General features: G+C 46.5%; 1 protein-coding gene across 1 annotated transcript in view; it reads left to right on the plus strand.

Moving 5' to 3' along the window:
• Window positions 1-3,122: 3,122 nt before the first annotated feature.
• RBMS2 (RNA binding motif single stranded interacting protein 2) overlaps window positions 3,123-18,108 on the plus strand; it is a 74,733-nt gene continuing 59,747 nt past the window's right edge. Inside the window, exon 1 of the mRNA XM_082212694.1 lies at window positions 3,123-3,310. Coding sequence (XP_082068820.1) covers window positions 3,245-3,310 — 66 coding nt within the window. The 5' untranslated portion in view covers window positions 3,123-3,244. The remainder of the gene's footprint in view (window positions 3,311-18,108) is intronic.

An 18,108-nucleotide genomic window follows, 5' to 3' on the forward strand; every position in this document is an offset into this window, starting at 1 on the left:
TACCTGGTGGTTTACTCTGTACCGAAAGGTGGTTTATATAATAATAATAATAATAATAATAATAATAATAATAATAATAATAAAATTAATCAAAGCACCTTTTTGTTACAGTTGAAGGTTCAAGGACTGGATCCAGCAAAGGATACCTGCTGTTGAAAGGGGCCACATGCATAACAAGGAATTCAAAGATGGCAAGGGTCCATTCATCTCAATTTGTCAAGAAAACAAGGGGAAGATGGAGGAATGAAGCAAATGAAAGATGATCCTTCTGTTGCCCTACTTTTCATACAGTTCTACCTGAATGGTGAGTTGGTGGACTCCTCCACATGACTGCAAGAGCTTTGAAGATGGGTCACCTGGCTAAAGGCAGTGGGACTTGGGGACAGCGTATGCCATAAGGAAAAGAGGTGTGAATGAATGGATGGATGAGGTTTCTATATATAATCCCATTAGCATGTCCTAGACTTCATGTTTCAGGACTACTGATTGTATACGGATGCTCTTCATAGGTGGGAAGAGGATGCTGATGTTTGTGTCTGTAAGGTACGGCAGTAGGAACTCCTTATGTGCTGGACAGATAAGGAGACAAACTGCAGAAAGAAAACTCACTTTCTAAGTTCAAAAAATACTTGAAATACTGAAAATAAATATTTTGGCCATAGGATATTTGTGTTATAGTGGGATCGGGATTTAACCATGGATGCTATCAGACTGTCACTGTTTTCAGTTTGCGCAGTTACAACAAACCTGTTTCCTCAGGAGATCTGACTCTCTCTCTCTCTCTCTCTCTCTCTCTCTCTCTCTCTCTCATTTTATTTATATTTTTTCAACAGATAAACAATTCAACAACATTTCATCTATGACTTTCTCTCTCTTCCTCCCTCTCTCCCTCTATGGTTCCCTCAAAATTTCAGTTTATGCTGTATATTACAGTTACTCTATACCTTCGCCTTATCTTACAATAAAAACAAAAAGTTCACCCCCACTGCTGTTCTTACTCAAATCCTATTTGCATTCTAACACTTTTACACTGAGTTTTAAAGTATTCTGCAAACATTTCCCAATCTTCTTTAAAATCAGTCTCTTTCTGATCGCTAATTTTACACGCCAAACTTGCCAATTCTACATATTTTATTAATTTCAGCTGCCATTTTCCTTTGGTAGGTATCACCTCATCACGCCAATTTTTTTGCGTATAATATGTGTGCTGTCATAGTTGCATAAAGAAATCGATATATCTATTTGGGGGGGGATACCTGCTCCAGTTATCTCTAGTAAAAAAGCTTCCGGTCTTTTGGGGAAAGTTACCTTAAATACATTTTTCAACTCATTATAAATCATCTCCCAAAAATCCTCAGCTACTTTGCACGTCCACCACATGTGGTAAAACGAACTTTCTACTTCTTTACATCTGATGTTTTGTCAGATGTGAACCAATAGCAAAACCCCTGGAAAGTGTGAGACCCCTGGAAAGTGTGAGATAACGCACGGTTGTCCAACAAACAAAGCAGGATGAATGCTCAATAAAGAGACTGTCTGGAAGCGTCCTTTGTGCTAGGACACACTAGAGCATCCTGAGAAGTAGATCAAATACCTAGAGACTCCTGTGAGCCTGAAGGGGGCTGCCTGCTGTGTCTCTGCATGATTTCCTGCTCTGGCCTTTGGCTCCTTCCAGTCTGCCTTCTGAGCAAGGGTGGCTCCTTCTCTGTTCTCTCTGCATCTGGTGAAGTTGAAGCAATTAATCATTCCCTATGCAGAGGCAGCAGAATTACCTGCCCTCAGAGGAGTCTTTTCATTGCTTCTCTGCATGATTGACTGCTCTTGGTTTGCCTTCGAAACAGGAGTTGTGCCCAGATCAGTGACCCATGCAGAATCACACGGAATAGGCTCCTCTGTGACTGGGTAACTCTAGACCTTGTGCGATAAAAAAGGGTACCTCTAGTTTTAAGTCAGGGGAAAAAGAAAGCTTGCTTCTGCTTGCGGATGCTAGCAAGCCAAGTGCTCCAGAGAATCTAAAAACCAGATGAGGACTTAGCGATTAAACAACTGTGAGATTCTATTTGTTCTCCGCTATAAAAATGTGCAGGGATCAGTTTGTATCCAGGGAAACACCAAACCACAAGGGGGCTCTCAGCTAACTGCCCAGGCATTCAGTTTTGCAAAAAAAGGAAAAAAGGACAGAAAATGCCTCCTGACATTTTAACACTGACTGCCCTGGGTGGTTTGGGAATTGCAACAGATCCTCCCTTCAGGTGTCAAAAGAACATGGTGTGCTTTTTTTTGCATGCACGCCAACCCTGCAGTGTATCACAGGCAGTTCTCATGGTGGGGGTTTTTTGCATCACGTGTGGCAAAACTGCCCGCATGAAAAGGGGATGATGCCACACCAGGGCCGCTGGGTGCCCTGTGAACTTCACGGCTCAGCATAAAAAAGGTAAAGGGACCCCTGACCATTAGGTCCAGTCGTGGCCGACTCTGGGGTTGCGGTGCTCATCTCGCTTTCTTGGCCGAGGGAGCTGGCGTACACCTTCCAGGTCATGTGGCCAGCATGAGTAAGCCGCTTCTGGCGAACCAGAGCAGCGCACGGAAACGCCGTTTACCTTCCTGCTGGAGCAGTACCTATTTATCTACTTGCACTTTGACGTGCTTTCGAACTGCTAGGTTGGCAGGAGCAAGGACTGAGCAACAGGAGCTCGCCCCGTTGTGGGGATTCGAACCACCGACCTTCTGATCGGCAAGTTCTGGGCTCTGTGGTTTAACCCACAGCGCCACCCGCGGTTCATGTGGCCAGCATAGCTGTCAACTTTTCCCTTTCCTTGCAAGGAATCCTATTCGGAATGAGGGAATTTCCCTTAAAAAACGGGAAAAGTTGACAGCTATGCGGCTCAGTCCCTCCTGAGTGTTCTTCTCTCGAAGGCGAACTTTTGTGTCAGGAGATTTGTGTGTTGTCAGTCGTGTGGCTTTGATTTCTGCCATTTATTTATTTATTTATTTTGTTTCCCAGCTGCATGAGGAAGGGAGCCTTACCCATTTTCTCCAGCGGCAGGCGTTAGGACCTTGCGGAAAGCAGACACTCTGGCCCTGGATTCCAAGCTGGCTTGCCTTGGTGACGTAAGCCAGAAGCCCTGTCTCTCTCTCTCTCTCTTTTCTGTGTGTGAGTGTGTGTGTGTGTGAGTGTCTCTCTCTCTCTCTCTCTTCCCCCTCTTCCCCCTCCCTTCCCAAGCTCTCTAACATTAAAGCGAAAATGCTCCTTTCTGTGCCTCCTCGTGCAGGGATCGCCACTTTTGGCTACAGCAAGAGCAACAAGAAGGTAAGGAAGAAGCCAGTCCTGGCTCCCCACCACCTCACCTCCCCTTCCTGCTTCCTATTTCCAAGATCTTGGAAACGTCCTTGGCTTAGGGAAGGGAGGATAAGTTAAAAAAAAAAGGAGGGGGCTTGAGGAAAACCAGGGTTGCCTTCCCCACCACCCCGCTGTGGTGGTGTTGGTGTCTGAAGGGGAGACAGATCTTGCCAATTATTTGGGGAGGTTAGGAAGGGAAGCCCACCTCCTGGGTTGGCTGATCTTGGCCTCTGTTCCGGGGTGACCCCCATCCGCCCCTCGCACCGCCAGACCCCGCTTGCCAAGGCCGGAGTCTTCCCAAGGGCGACTTTGAGTCCAGAGCGATGGGGACGAAAAAATAGAATAAAAAAAAATATAAGCTGGGTAGACCAGAACAACAGGCAGCGAAATCACAGCACTTAGTCAATCTCCCTGGGACATTAATATTCTGTGGGTTCCTTCCTGCACCCCTGATTATGGGGTGTTTTGGTTTCTCGTCTGGGTTTTTATTATTTATTTATTTTTGGCTACAGAACGGAGGAGACCTGCATCCAGGAGGGGCTGGGTACTGGAAGCAGGCAGTTCAAATTCTAGGCATGGGGTGTTCATACCAGGATCAGACTGAGGCCTTGTTTTTTTAACCCTCTCCTGGCTCTTTCCAGGGGGATGGAGACTTCTGAAGCCACCCCCAGTGGGGTATTCTCGAGGGTGGGGTTCCAGGATGTGGTTTCTATGGCATCCACGTGTTCTGAGGAAGAGTGTGCCATAAAGGAGGCTTCCCCCCCCTTCCTCTCCCACCGCCCTTTCTGCTCCCCACATCTGGGGTGAGGCGAGAATACTCTGCATGCCAGGGAAGATGGGACATGTAGCTTGCAGGAGGATGCGAGGGAGCTGTAAGAAATGGGGGCTTGAACCCAGCACCACCTCCTCCTCGTCAGGACTGTCATTCAGAACCTGAATAGCCTTGTCAGGTTTGGAAAATGCATCTTGACTAGCCTGCATATTTATTTGAACGCTCGGGTGTGGATTATTTTCTCCTCTGGCAAGAAGTGCGGTCTAGTGGTACTCTAGGGTTTCAGGGAACCCCAGGTTATATCTCTAGCCGGGGCAGGGAAGAAGGATAGACAGGGGAGACCCCCGTGAAGTTGGAAATAGGAGCCCAGACTTCTGGCATTTAAAATATCCACCTTATCTCTATTGTTGATTCACTGTGTGACCTTGTATGCATATGGTGTTGGGTTAAAGGGGTGGTGGTGGTGGCGGCAGGGGAGAATAAGCTTGTTACCTGTTCTGTGCCTCAGTTTCCTCTCTGTTTGTCCCAGGGACTGTGGAAGATCTACAGCAAATGTGCAAATTGCAGGCACTATAGTAATGCGTCGGGACAGAGACCTGGGGTAGAGAGGGAAGGCCCAATTTGGGGCATTAATTGTGTTTATCCATATTAGGGATGAGTAGGGCACTCGAAGGAACTGTGCCTGTCTTAGCCATCTCGTTGCGCCTCCCTGCCAACCTCTTTTTGAAACTGGGTGACATTTTCCTCTTCTGACCATTGACTGATGTGGAATTTGTAGAAATAGGCAGATATGGGGCGGGAAGACCTCTGCATTGATGGAGGGGCTGTCTATGCCAATAAGGAGCAGGGCAGCATTTTGTGATGGTGAGCTGTGGACACATATTAGTGGCTTGTCCTGTTAAAACGACAACAACAAGGACAAATAGCCAACAGTGCTGGCACGGTTATTATAATTGGTGATTCAAGGTAAGACTGAAACCATATCACCAGTCGTGTGCGCACACACACTCATGTGCACATATTCCACCTATGCCTCCGTATGCATAACTTGACATGTGCGTGTGTGTATTTAATTTCTTTTGACACTTTATATACTGCTTTATTACAGTCCTCTAAGCAGTGCATTGTATGGGTGGGTTATCTGTGCGTGTTTCAAAATGTTCTTGTTATGAGTGCGTCTTGGAGTACTTTCAAGTGACTTTCCCGGGGCTAGCATGTTGTTTCATGGATTTGGTGCTGCTGGTGCCACTCCAGTGCTCAGGAACTTGCCCTCGTGTCTGTGTGCACATTAATTTGTGTGTGTGCACAGGTGAGCAGGTGCAACTGTGGCCGCATGTATACAGTCTCATCCTTGATTTGATTGACAGCTAACATTGGTGCTTAAGGCTGAATTTGGATAATCGTGATTGGGGGTCAGGTCGTTTGCGGTGTGTAGTATTTGCGTAGCCATGTGTGAGAGTGAGACTTTTCTAAGTTAGACAGATGATTAGTGATCTCGAAACTGTGTGTATGTAGGACTACAATGCATGCAGATCACCTGAGTTGGAATACTTTACCCTCAGCTTCAGCTAGCAGCACCCTTGACCTAAATGCAGGAAATGGAAATGAAACCCATTTATTTTAATGAATATTAATTCTAGGCACTGTGTTTAAGAGTGGGGTGTCAGCCGGTGGGTCTAAGGCAGCCTAGGCACATGGGGTTTGTGCATCAAGTTCTGTGTATCTCTGAGCTGGGAATCATATTATATTGGAGGTCTTTATTCAGGTGCCCATTTCCTTGCCCATATTTGCTTGAGTAATATACCACAGAAGCTGATCGCTCACAAAATGAATAGTATAGATTATGACAAGACAGTGTAGGTACTGACCTTTAAAGCCCTAACAGCTTCAGCCCAGTATATCTGAAGGAGCATCTCCACCCCCATTGCTCATCCCGGACACTGAGGTCCAGCTCCGAGGGCCTTCTGGTGGTTCCCCCATTGCAAGAAGTGAGACTACAGGGAACTAGGCAGAGGGTCTTCTCGATAGTCGTGCCCTCCCTATGGAACGCCCTCCCGTCAGATGTCAGGGAATTAAATGACTCTCTGACTTTTAGAAGGCATCTGAAGGCAGCCCTGTTTAGGGAAGTTTTTAATGTTTGATGTCTTACTGTGTTTTAATTGGTTGGAAGCTGCCCAGAGTGACTGGGGCAATCCAGTCAGATGGGCGGCATATAAATAATAAATTATTACTATTATTATTGGCTCACAGGTTGCATTGTTCACATGAATGCAGGTAACTCAGAAAAATACCATGATCAAAATAACGAGACAATAACAATAACGAGAAGGCACTTAAGCTACTGGCCCACATGTTTATTTCTTTATTTATAGAAGTATTTCTATACCATCCTCTCTCACCAAATATTGCGGCGGTGCACAGTGTTATAAAACTGTTAAAAAGCCATTAACAGCAGTACGGAACCATCATTGAAATGACTGGCTGCTCCAGAAAATGTTATTGCATAGACCTGTTGTCTTGCAAGAGTCAAAAGCGAGAGTGCCTGCTGAGTCTCTGCTGGAAGAGTGTTTCATGGTATGAGACTGGCGACACTAAATGGTCGACTTCTGGTTGAGTTGGGCCTCTGTAACACGGAAAACAACTAACAGTGCTCCTTGGGGTGATTTCAGTGATGAGGATACAAGGACTCAGGCAGTCCTTAAGCACTCCTGGACACAAGTTGTTCAGGGATTTGTATATCAGCACATGAGCCTTGAACCTGGGCCAGTAACGTGGGGGCAGCCAGTGTAGATGTTTGAGCAGAGGGGTCATAGAATCATAGAGTTGGAAGGGACCCTGAGGATCATCTACTCCAGGGGTCAGCAAACTTTTTCAGCAGGGGGCCGGTCCACATTCCCTCAGACCTTGTGGGGGGCCGGACTATATTTTGAAGAGAAAAAAAAGAACAAATTCCTATGCCCCACAAATAACCCAGAGCTGCATTTTAAATAAAAGGACACATTCTGCTCATGTAAAAACATGCTGATTCCCAGACCGTCTGCTGGCTGGATTTAGAAGGCGATTGGGCCGGATCCGGCCCCTGGGCCTTAGTTTGCCTACCCATGATCTAGTCCAACCCCCTGCAAGGCAAGAATATGCAGCTGTCCCATTCGAGGATCAAACCTGCAACCTCGAGGTGTTATCAGCACCACACTCTAACCAACTGGTTGTCACGTGCTGTCGACCATCTGCCCCCATCAGCAATCTAGCCGCTGCGTTCTGTACAGCGTTAGAAACTCGGCTATATAAGCTAGGTGCCGAATGGCTCCTTAAACCAGGGTTACAGTCTCGAAACAAAATGCCTAGTTGCCCTTTGGGGGCCAGACGACTCGAACGACGTATTTTTCAATATGACTTTTTGGTTCCTGAAATTCCTTCTGATTGCGCAGATAAAATATAATAGGTAGAATTCTACAGGATGCGTTGCTAGTGTGTGAAAAAAGTCAAGATCCAGGCATGCACTTCCAGATGGTGGAGATGCCAGACACCATCCTTGCGCCCGGGCATCTTAACTTGTTTGCAAGTGGCCGATAGCCAGGTGCAAAGTGCACCTGGCAAATTTCAAACGCTGGTCCTGTACTAGCTACGGTTTCCAGACCAGTCTCACAATAATAATAATTTATTATTAGAATAGAATGTATTAGAATAGAATATTATTAGAATAGAATGTGTTGCAGTAATCTAGTCTTGCTGTTACCCATGCAGGGACTACAGTGGCTAAAATAAAAAATTTCCTTCCAGTAGCACCTTAAAGACCAACTAAGTTAGTTCTTGGTATGAGCTTTCGTGTGCATGCACACTTCTTCAGATACACTGAAACAGAAGTTGCCAGATCCTTCTATATAGTGAGAAAGTGGGGAGGGGTATTACTCAGAAGGGTGGTGGGAATGGGAGATTGGCAGATAGCTGAGATGAGCCTGTTGACGACTCTTAACGACTGCAATAGGTCTTACAGGAAAAGGCAAGGGGTGAGAAGGTGAGAAATGGCTTAGTCATGTATAATGAGATAAGAATCCAATGTCTCTGTTCAGACCAGGTCTCTCCATGGTTTTAAGTTTGGTAATGAGTTGCAATTCAGCAGCTTCTCTTTCCAGTCTATTTCTGAAATTCCTTTGTAGTAAAACAGCTACTTTGAGATCTTGTATAGAATGTCCTGGGAGATTGAAGTGTTCTTGATGTCAGATTTATGTCCGTTTATTCTTTGGCGTAAGGTTTGGCCTGTTTGTCCAGTGGCTAAGTTATCCACATCCAGACATGGCTGTAGCTGGTGGATCAGACAAAGCTGGTAAAAGCTGTTGCATTGCTCATGGGAATGCAGCTAACCAGAGAGGTGCCTGCATGTGTGAAGGAGTGTCTGTTTGTGGGATGGGATAAATGTGCACATTATAAACATGTCTCCTGGGTCTTTTGACACACGGGTTTGTGTCTCTGGTTGTGGAAGTTGCATTTTCCAACTTCTAACTCTTTATGGACTGTTTTGCTGAACCCAGCATTGACCTGTGTTCTCTTAAGACTGTACAAAATTAATATCTTTCTGAAATGGATTGGATAGGCAAGGGAAGACTGTCTTCTGGAAGCAAAGAGAATTCTGTGCATTACAGTTTGCTGATACTCTGCAGTTTTATTGTTTTTGATTTTTTTGCTAATAAGTGGAAATACTCTCAGTTGGAAACGTAGCTATTTATACCTCCTTGCATTTCTCATTTCTTGGTCACTTTGGGCTTCAAAAAGACTTTTAAAAACTATATTAAGTTATGGGGTCATGGTTGAAGTTTTAAAAACGAAATAAAATTGGGAGATCTTAATTGGATCCAAACGAGCCTTTAAAAAAAATAAATCTGAATTTTCCCCTGTCCTTTCTCCAAGGAGTTCTGGGCAGTGTGTAGGTTTTTTCTTCCCTGTTGCATCTGCCACTATTTATTTATTTCTTAAATTTGTAGCTTGCCTTTCCTGCGAGGAGCTTAAGGAGGCATATATGGGTCTTCCTCTCTCACATTTCAGCCTTGCAGCAACCTCACGACAACCGTAGGATTGTAGAGTTGTAAGGAGCATGGAAGGACATCTAAGCGAAACCTCCAAATTTGCAGGAGATGCAACTGAGTATCTCTACCAAGAGGCCATTCAGGCTCTGCTTAAATTTGTCTCCACCTAAGGAGAACCCAAAAGGGACGTGGGTGGCGCTGTGAGTTAAACCACAGAGCCTAGGACTTGCCAATCAGAAGGTCGGCGGTTCGAATCCCCACGACAGGGTGAGCTCCCATTGCTCAGTCCCTGCTCCTGCCAAGCTAGCAGTTCAAAAGCACGTCAAAGTGCAAGTAAATAAATAGGCACCGCTCCCACGTGAAGGTAAACGGCGTTTCCATGCGCTGCTCTGGTTTGCCAGAAGCGGCTTAGTCATGCTGGCCACATGACCCGGCCATTTATCTTCCCGCTGGAGCGGTACCTTTTTATCTACTTGCACTTTGTACATCGGCTCCCTCGGCCAATAAAGCGAGATGACCCAGAGTCGGTCACGACTGGACCTAATGGTCAGGGGTCCCCTTTACCTTTAGGGAGAGCTCACCTCCTTCCAAAGCGAACTATCCGAACAGTTCTCTTAGGAAGAGCTCCTAATGTTTACCCCACAATCTGTTCCCTTGCAATGACCATCCGCTGGTTCTGGTCCTGCCTTCTGCCGCAATGGCAAACAGGTCTGCTCCATTTTCCGGGTAGCATCTTTTCAGATACTTGAAGACGACTATCATGTCAGTCTTCTGTTCCCCAGGCTGAGCACACCCAGCTCTTTCCGTTGTTTCTCCCAGGACTCGTTTTCCAAAACTGTTCACCATCCTCTTGGTGAATATTCTGCTTAAAAAAGAATTGGGCAGAGTAGTCCTGAAGTGGTCCAGTCAGTGCATTTCATTTCATTTTTTCATTTCACTTTTACTTTTCATATCGCCTTTCTATATTACTATACTATACTACAAGCCGAAGAAGCAACAAAGACCACGCACACCTTATAGCAATCTGATCCAATACCAAAATGTCAAAATAAAAACTTTATAAACAGCTTATATCAAATAATGTAATATTCACTAATCCATTATAATATAACAGAACACGATAAAATTAAATACCAACAAATAATAATTAAACAGAAATTCACTCTTAGCAATTACAATAATTTCTAAACTATAATCAATAAAAATAACAGCAAGTCACAATGTCTAAAATAATACAAATTGAGAAACAAAGACACACAACTTATAAAATTATTTTTATACTCCTCCTCTCTTCCCAGCTGCTTCTGCGGTTCCTAAAGTCATGGTCTGGGAAAGGCTCCTAGGGCTGCAAGGTGGGGCAAGGCAGGTGGAAAAAGCCATTATGCAGAATAGATTGGAACTGTTAGTCCAGTGATCTGGACGTGGAGCTCCTGTAAATGCAGCCTGAGATTGCTTAACTTTTTGAGTAGCCGCAGTGCCTGCTCATGTCCTGCTTGTGATCCACTAATGAATGAATGAATTTATTAATACGGTCACAGACCAGCCACAACACACAATATCGCAGATCATAAAAAAATATCAGAAATGCAAAGGACAATATGAATATAACAAGGATTTAAATATAAAATTAAAATTAATTATTAGCGTGCTCCCTGTAGTTAACATTTAGGGGTTTGGTCATTATGGGATACCACTTGCTTCCTGCGATTGATTGCTGACACACAGAATTTGGCTACATTTAATGTAGTCTTGGGATTCTTGTCCTCTAGCAATAGTTTTAAACTATGGAGTTCCGATACTTTCCTAGACTTTTGCAAAACAGGTGTAATAAAAGTCAAACGTATATCCTCATAAAAACGGCATCGTAATAGTACGTGTGGAGCAGTTCCAACTTCCAACGAGCCACAAGGGCAGACCCGTGCTGTATATGGTTTACCCTCAGTGATCCACTTAGTGGATACCCTTAGTGATCCACTAAGACACCTTATTCCTGTCCTATGCTTCAACCTTTTTTCTTTTACATTTATCTCTGATGAAAACCCCATCTTTTAGGTTTTGGCCAGTGTTCCAGCCTCTCAAGATGATTTTGAATATAGATTCTAGGCCCATCCAGACTTCTGTTTTGTTGTGGATGTATAAAGCAACATATGTTTGATTCATTAATAGCACATTTGAAGTGGATTTAAACTGGACTGTCCACACATCTCCCCAGTTTATAAGTTGCTGTGTTTCCTTAATGATCCTGCCTTAATTCACCCACACTTTCGCTCTGTTTATGTTCCTGCCATCCCCAATCCACTCCTTCCCCCCTTGAACACAAGTTGATGAAACCGTGCGGCCATATTTCCAAATTTTTATTTTTTGGCTGCAATTGCTGTGCCAACCATGCTCGGTTGCAGGAAAAAGCAAGCAAGCAAGCAAACAAACAAACAAACAAACAGGAATGCCAGCAGATGACATCAACAGGAGGTATATAGGAACGGCTTAAGCTTCTCTCGCCTGTTGCCTTTTTTCGAGTGTAAGTTTGTTGTGCTATGACGCCATACTGCCAGGTTCTTATGTTCAGGCTCTGATAAACCATCATTTCTTTCCATCCCCTAGTAGGCCTGGGTGACGTTTTGATACATTGCCTGAAACCGGTTTGAATTTAAAATCGTGAGAGCGATTTTAGAATTCACGATCTGGAAATGTAACGAGAATCCTTGGTGCGCCGCGATGCCCGTCTGGCAGCCTGCAAAGGCAGCTTGCGCCTCCCGAGCCTGAAAGTTCAGGTGAGCAGAGTGGGTTAGGTGCGAGAGCCAAGTTTCTATTTACCTGCCACGGAAAAATACAAATAGCGCTGGTCCAAGGAATCTCCAAGGGTGGTGCTGTGGGTTAAACCACAGAGCCTAGGGCTTGCCGATCAGAAGGTTGGCGGTTTGAATCCCCGTGACGGGGTGAGCTCCCGTTGCTCGGTCCCTGCTCCTGCCAACCTAGCAGTTTGAAAGCACAAAGGGCAAGTAAATAGGTACCTCTCCAGCGGGAAGGTAAACGGCGTTTCCGTGCACTGCTCTGGTTTGCCAGAAGCGGCTTAGTCATGTTGGCTACATAACACGGAAGCTGTACGCCGGCTCCCTCGGCCAGTAAAGCGAGATGAGCGCCGCAACCCCAGAGTCGGCCACGACTGGACCTAATGGTCAGGGGTCCCTTTACCTTTACCTAAGGAATCTCCAGGTGGAACGCGGGCTCCTGGTCGGTGCTGCTTGCACAGCAAGAGACCTTTGTGAGCTGCGATTGGTGGTTCCGGAGAAGCCAGCAGATCCGTGGTGCTGTGCCATGCTGTGCCCCAGCTGATACGCCCCTCTTGGAACAGCAGCACCCGCCTGGCCTCAACATGAAAAGGCAGAAGCTGTGCATGGTGATGCTAATCGTCTGGGTGGCCGGCAACTGCCTTCTTCCTCCCCACCTTCTTTCTGACATCGTAATATACCGCCATATTGCAAAGCTTAGCTGGCGGTGTCTTACGATGTTGGAAAGCAGATATTGCCCAGCCTTAAACCCCCCCCCCCCGAATGATAGTATCCAGCAACAACAGGAAGTATGTAAGTGGCCAAATCATAAAGAAGTGGCTTCATGTCAGCGCCTTTGCACTTGGGCACATTAAAAGTGGGAGTAAAAGAAAGAAAGAAAGCCAGGACACATGTAGAATAAAAGGCTACAAGATTTTACCAGGAAATGCTCTGTTTGCAGCCGAAGCGGTATAACCTGAATCTTTTACAGGCTCAAATCATATTGAAAGCAGGACGCATATGATGGCCCCAGTAGCATCATGCGTCTAAATCATGATGAACACTCAACTGAAAGGATCTCTTCTGTGGTGTTTAACTGCCCCTCCCAGCTTGATAAGCAAATAAATTCATTTATAAAAATATTGAACAGCACAGGGCCTAGATCAAAGCCACGTGGCTTTCTATTCAAGACCTCTCTCCAGGTTGACACAGAGACATTATTCAGCCCTTGTTGAGTATGGTAGCTCAATCAGCTACCTAACATCAACTAACAACTGTATTATCCAGCCCACATTTTACCATTTTGTCAGCAAGGATATTATGGGACACCTTATCAGATGCTTTGCTGAAATCAAGATATATTATGTCTATGGTGTACCTATGATCAACAGATCTAGTAGCTCTAGCAAAAGTGGTTGCTTGATCTGGCAAAACTTATTCTTCATAGACCATGTTGGCTTCTAGCAGTCAATGCACTATTTCTTTTATTCTACCCTGTGAGGTAGCAGCTGATTCAACTGAACTTCATCTCTAAGTGGGAATTAAAACTCAGTTCTCCCCAGTCCAGTACTCTAAATGCTACATCATGCTGGCTCTCATTGAGGAATCAGCTGTTGGTGGGTGGCGCTGTGTACAACAACATTTATATAGTGACTTCGACTGTCATTAGCCTCTGCCAGCATGACCAGGGGTCCAGGTTGATGGGATCTGTAGTCCAGTAATATCTGGAGGGCTACATGTTTCCCCAAGCCTGCTTTCGGTTGTTCAAAATGCTCCACATACATTATCTTAGCAATCCTGACAACAACTTATAAGGTAGACCAGTAATATAATCAACCTTGCAGGTAAGTTCACAGAAGTTCCTAGGTGAAAAATCTACCTGCTGGCCAGCCTGTAGTCTTCTCTACTTATCTATACAGTGGTACCTCGGGTTACATACGCTTCATGTTACAGACGCTTCAGGTTACAGACTCCGCTAACCCAGAAATAGTACCTCAGGTTAAGAACTTTACTTCAGGATGAGAACAGAAATTGTGCTCCGGCGGTGCGGCGGCAGCAGGAGGCCCCATTAGCTAAAGTGGTGCTTCAGGTTAAGAACAGTTTCAGGTTAAGAACGGACCTCCGGAATGAATTAAGTACTTAACCCGAGGTCCCACTGTATAAGCCTAAGTAATTTGCGGTGCACTATTTCATTCCGATCCCCTCTATAAAAAACACTTACCTGGAGACCACTGCTAGGAGGCGAGTGGCTGTTTACAAGCCTGTTATCTAGGGCAGCAGCACTTGGTTAATCAGATAAATCACTTGATCTGAAATGCTGTCATTGATTAATGAGGCAGAGATTTCTTTTTTAAAAATAAATATTTATAATGCAAACCCTTGTAAGCACTGGAGATGGGCAAGCACTTTATTAGAGGAGGCCTACCTTTCTGTTAGGGATGCGGGTGGCGCTGTGGGTTAAACCACAGAGCCTAGGACTTGCCGATCAGAAGGTCGGCGGTTCGAGTCCCTGCGACGGGGTGAGCTCCCGTTGCTCGGTCCCTGCTCCTGCCATCCTAGCAGTACGAAAGCATGTCAAAGTGCCAGTAGATAAATAGGTACCGCTCCGGCGGGAAGGTAAACGGTGTTTCCGTGCGCTGCTCTGGTTCACCAAAAGCGGCTTAGTCATGCTGGCCACATGACCCAGAAGCTGTACGCCAGCTCCCTCGGCCAAGAAAGCAAGATGAGCGCCACAACCCCAGAGTCGGTCATGACTGGACCTAATGGTCAGGGGTCCCTTTACCTTTACCTTTCTGTATGTGAGAGAAAAGGGACAATGATACCTCTTCTGGGATGAATCCTGCAATGTGATACATGCATTCATCATAATCAATGAACGTAGAATGCTTTCCCTCCTTTATAACTATTCCCCCCCCCCACACACGCAGATTTACTTGACCCCAAACTGCTGCGATTGCAACTGGACTGTTATACATACCAGGGAGCTAGCGCAGTGCAGACGTCCGGTCAGGGACAGCCTGTTTGAAGCTCCCTCCAGATGCTGCTGCACTACAACTCCCATCATCCCTCACCTTTGTCCATGTTGCTTGGGGCTGCTGGGAGTTGGAGTCCAACAATGTTTCGGGTGGTGCTACGCTGGGTTAGAGTGCTGGTCTCAGGCCAGGAAGATCTGGGTCTAGGTCTTTACTCAGCCACAAAGGCCACTGGGTGACCTTGGACCAGTCTCTCTCTCTCTCTCTCTCTCTCTCTCTCTCTCTCTTAGTCTCAGCTACCTCACAGGGTTGTTGTGAAGATAAATTGGAAGGGGGTGGGACACACACCACGTATTTTGCTTTGAGCTCCTCAGAGGAAAGGCAGGATATGAAGTGTAGTGAAGCAACATTTTCAAAAAGAGATGATGTCTACGTGAAAGTCAGCCCCTTTGAATCCAGCGGGGCTTAGTGGTCATCCACACTTTATTTGTCCTGCTGTTTTCTCCCAGGAAAACGTGTTTTTGCTTGGAGTTTTTTCCCTGATTTAGTGCTAAAGAGCTGGTTTTCCAGGGGAAAGCAGTGGAGGAAAGGCAAAGCTGCTCAGATCTGTGGCTAGAAAGCACGGGGCAAGCGGCAAACCGCTCAGACCCACGGGACCAAGAGGAAGTGTGGGCGAGCCCTCACTCCCAAGTCAGTGGATCTAGTGGATAGCAGCAGCAGATCTCTTGAATCGGGCAGCAATCCCGCTGCTGTTCTTCTCACAAGGCAGAGGCGGGCAAGGGGCAGCCGGGGGAAGCTAAGCCAGAGGGAACAGAAGTTTGCCTATGAGCGTGGAGTGAGTTCATGGCAGAAGGAAGTTTGGAACCAGGGACTTCATTCAGTCACTCCCAAAAGCAAGAATCAGCTGAATTAATTGGAGGAGGAGGCAGGCTCCAAATGGTGACTCATCCGGCGTGGACTCCTCAGAGGGTGGTTAGTTCTTACTCTTGCACACTCTAAAATTATAACCTCTTTTTGTGTGTGTGTGTGTGTGTGTGGGTACCTAGTTTATTTCAGAGGTCAAAAGTCCCCACTCCCCTCAATCCCACGAGATGGGAAACACCAGTTTATGGGCACATCCCTGTGGTTGTAAGAGTGAGAAGGGCAGCAGATCTGTGTCCTGCCTCTGTATTTTTGCTTCATCAAAGGAAACAGAAACCTATACACACACACACACACACACACACACACACACACACAGTGGTACCTCGGGATGCGAATGGGATCCGTTCCAGAGCCCTGTTCGCATCCTGAAGCGAACGCAACCTGTGTCTGCGCGTCTGTGCGTGCGCGGGTTGCGTTTCTCCACTTCCGTGCATGCGTGTGACGTCATTTTGACGCGCTCCGTTACTTCCGGGTCGCCGCAGAGTGCAACCCGAAAATACTTCACTTGAAGCACATTTATCCCGAGGTATGACTGTATTTGTAAAGCAGAATGGGACGTGGGTGGCGCTGTGGGTTAAACCACAGATCCTAGGACTTGCCGATCAGAAGGTGGGCGGTTCGAATCCCCGCGACGGGGTGAGCTCTTGTTGCTCAGTCCTTGCTCCTGCCAACCTAGCAGTTCGAAAGCACGTCAAAGTGCAAGTAGATAAATAGGTACCGCTCCGGCGGGAAGGTAAATGGCTTTTCCATGCGCTGCTCTGGTTCGCCAGAAGCGGCTTAGTCATGCTGGCCACATGGCCCGGAAGCTTAATCTCAGGGTTGTGAGTTTGAGCTCCACGTTGTGCAAAAGGATTCCTGGATTGCAGGGAGTTAGACCCCCTCGTGCCCCTTCCAATTTTATGATTATAGAGTCTAGGTTGCACTTGATAGGCTGCAGGGTCCAATTCTGCTTTACAAATACAGTCATAAAAAGGTAAAGGTAAAAGGACCCCTGACCATTAGGTCCAGTCGTGACCGACTCTGGGGTTGCGGTGCTCATCTCGCTTTATTGGCCGAGGGAGCCAGCGTACAGCTTCCGGGTCATGTGGCCAGCATGACTAAGCCACTTCTGGCGAACCAGAGCAGTGCATGGAAACACCGTTTACCTTCCTGCTGGAGTGGTACCTATTTATCTACTTGCGCTTTGATATGCTTTCGAACTGCTAGGTTGGCAGGAGCAGGGACTGAGCAACGGGAGCTCACCCCGTTGCGGGGATATGAACTGCTGACCTTTTGATCGGCAAGTCCTAGGCTCTGTGGTTTAACCCACAGCACCACCCGCATCCCTATGGTTACCAGGCGCATGCTTAAATGCCAGGCCGAATGCTTCCTCCTACAAGCTCAGGGGTGGGAAATGGGGGGTTAGCCGTTATCATTACAACAGCATATGCAGAGTCCTGCTGGATCATACCAATGGCCTATCTAGTCCTGTTCTCACAGTGACCAATCAGATACCCCTGGGAAGCTTGCAAGCAGGGCATGAGCGCAACAGGATTCATCCCACTTGTGCCACACCCTCCAACGTTTCTCCGATGAAAATAGGGACGTCCTGTTCAGTAACAACAACAACAACAATTTTACTATTTGTACCCCACCCATTTGACTGGGTTGGCCCAGCCACACTGGGCAGCTTCTAACATGGAAGAAAACCCATAATAAAACATTAAAACAACAACTTCCCTATACAGGGCTGTCTTCAGATGTCTGCTACGGGTTGTATAGTTACTTATCTCCTTGGCTCGGGAGTCACATAATTCCATAGCCTCCAAAATTTCTTCGATGAAAATAGGGACATCCTAAGGAAAAGTAGCAGGACGCGGGTGGCGTTGTGGGTTAAACCACAGAGCCTAGGACTTGCCGATCAGAAGGTCGGCGGTTCGAATCCCCACGACAGGGTGAGCTCCTGTTGCTCGGTCCCTGCTCCTGCCAACCTAGCAGTTCGAAAGCATGTCAAAATGCAAGTAGATAAATAGGTACCGCTCCGGCGGGAAGGTAAACGGCGTCTCCGTGCGCTGCTCTGGTTCACCAGAAGCGGCTTTGTCATGCTGGCCACATGACCCGGAAGCTGTACGCTGCCTCCCTTGGCCAAGAAAGCGAGATGAGCGCAGCAAACCCAGAGTCGGTCATGACTGGACCTAATGGTCAGGGGTCCCTTTACCGTTTAAGGAAAAGCAGGACCTTCCGGGATCAAATCAGAAACCGGGATGGCTTCTGTAAATCTGTGCCTGGAAAATAGTGCTTCTCAGCAACTGGTATTCAGAAACATTCTGGT

Source organism: Podarcis vaucheri (genome assembly GCF_965113315.1).
Source record: "Podarcis vaucheri genome assembly, chromosome: 2".
In the NCBI taxonomy this organism is placed as follows: Eukaryota; Metazoa; Chordata; class Lepidosauria; order Squamata; family Lacertidae; genus Podarcis; species Podarcis vaucheri.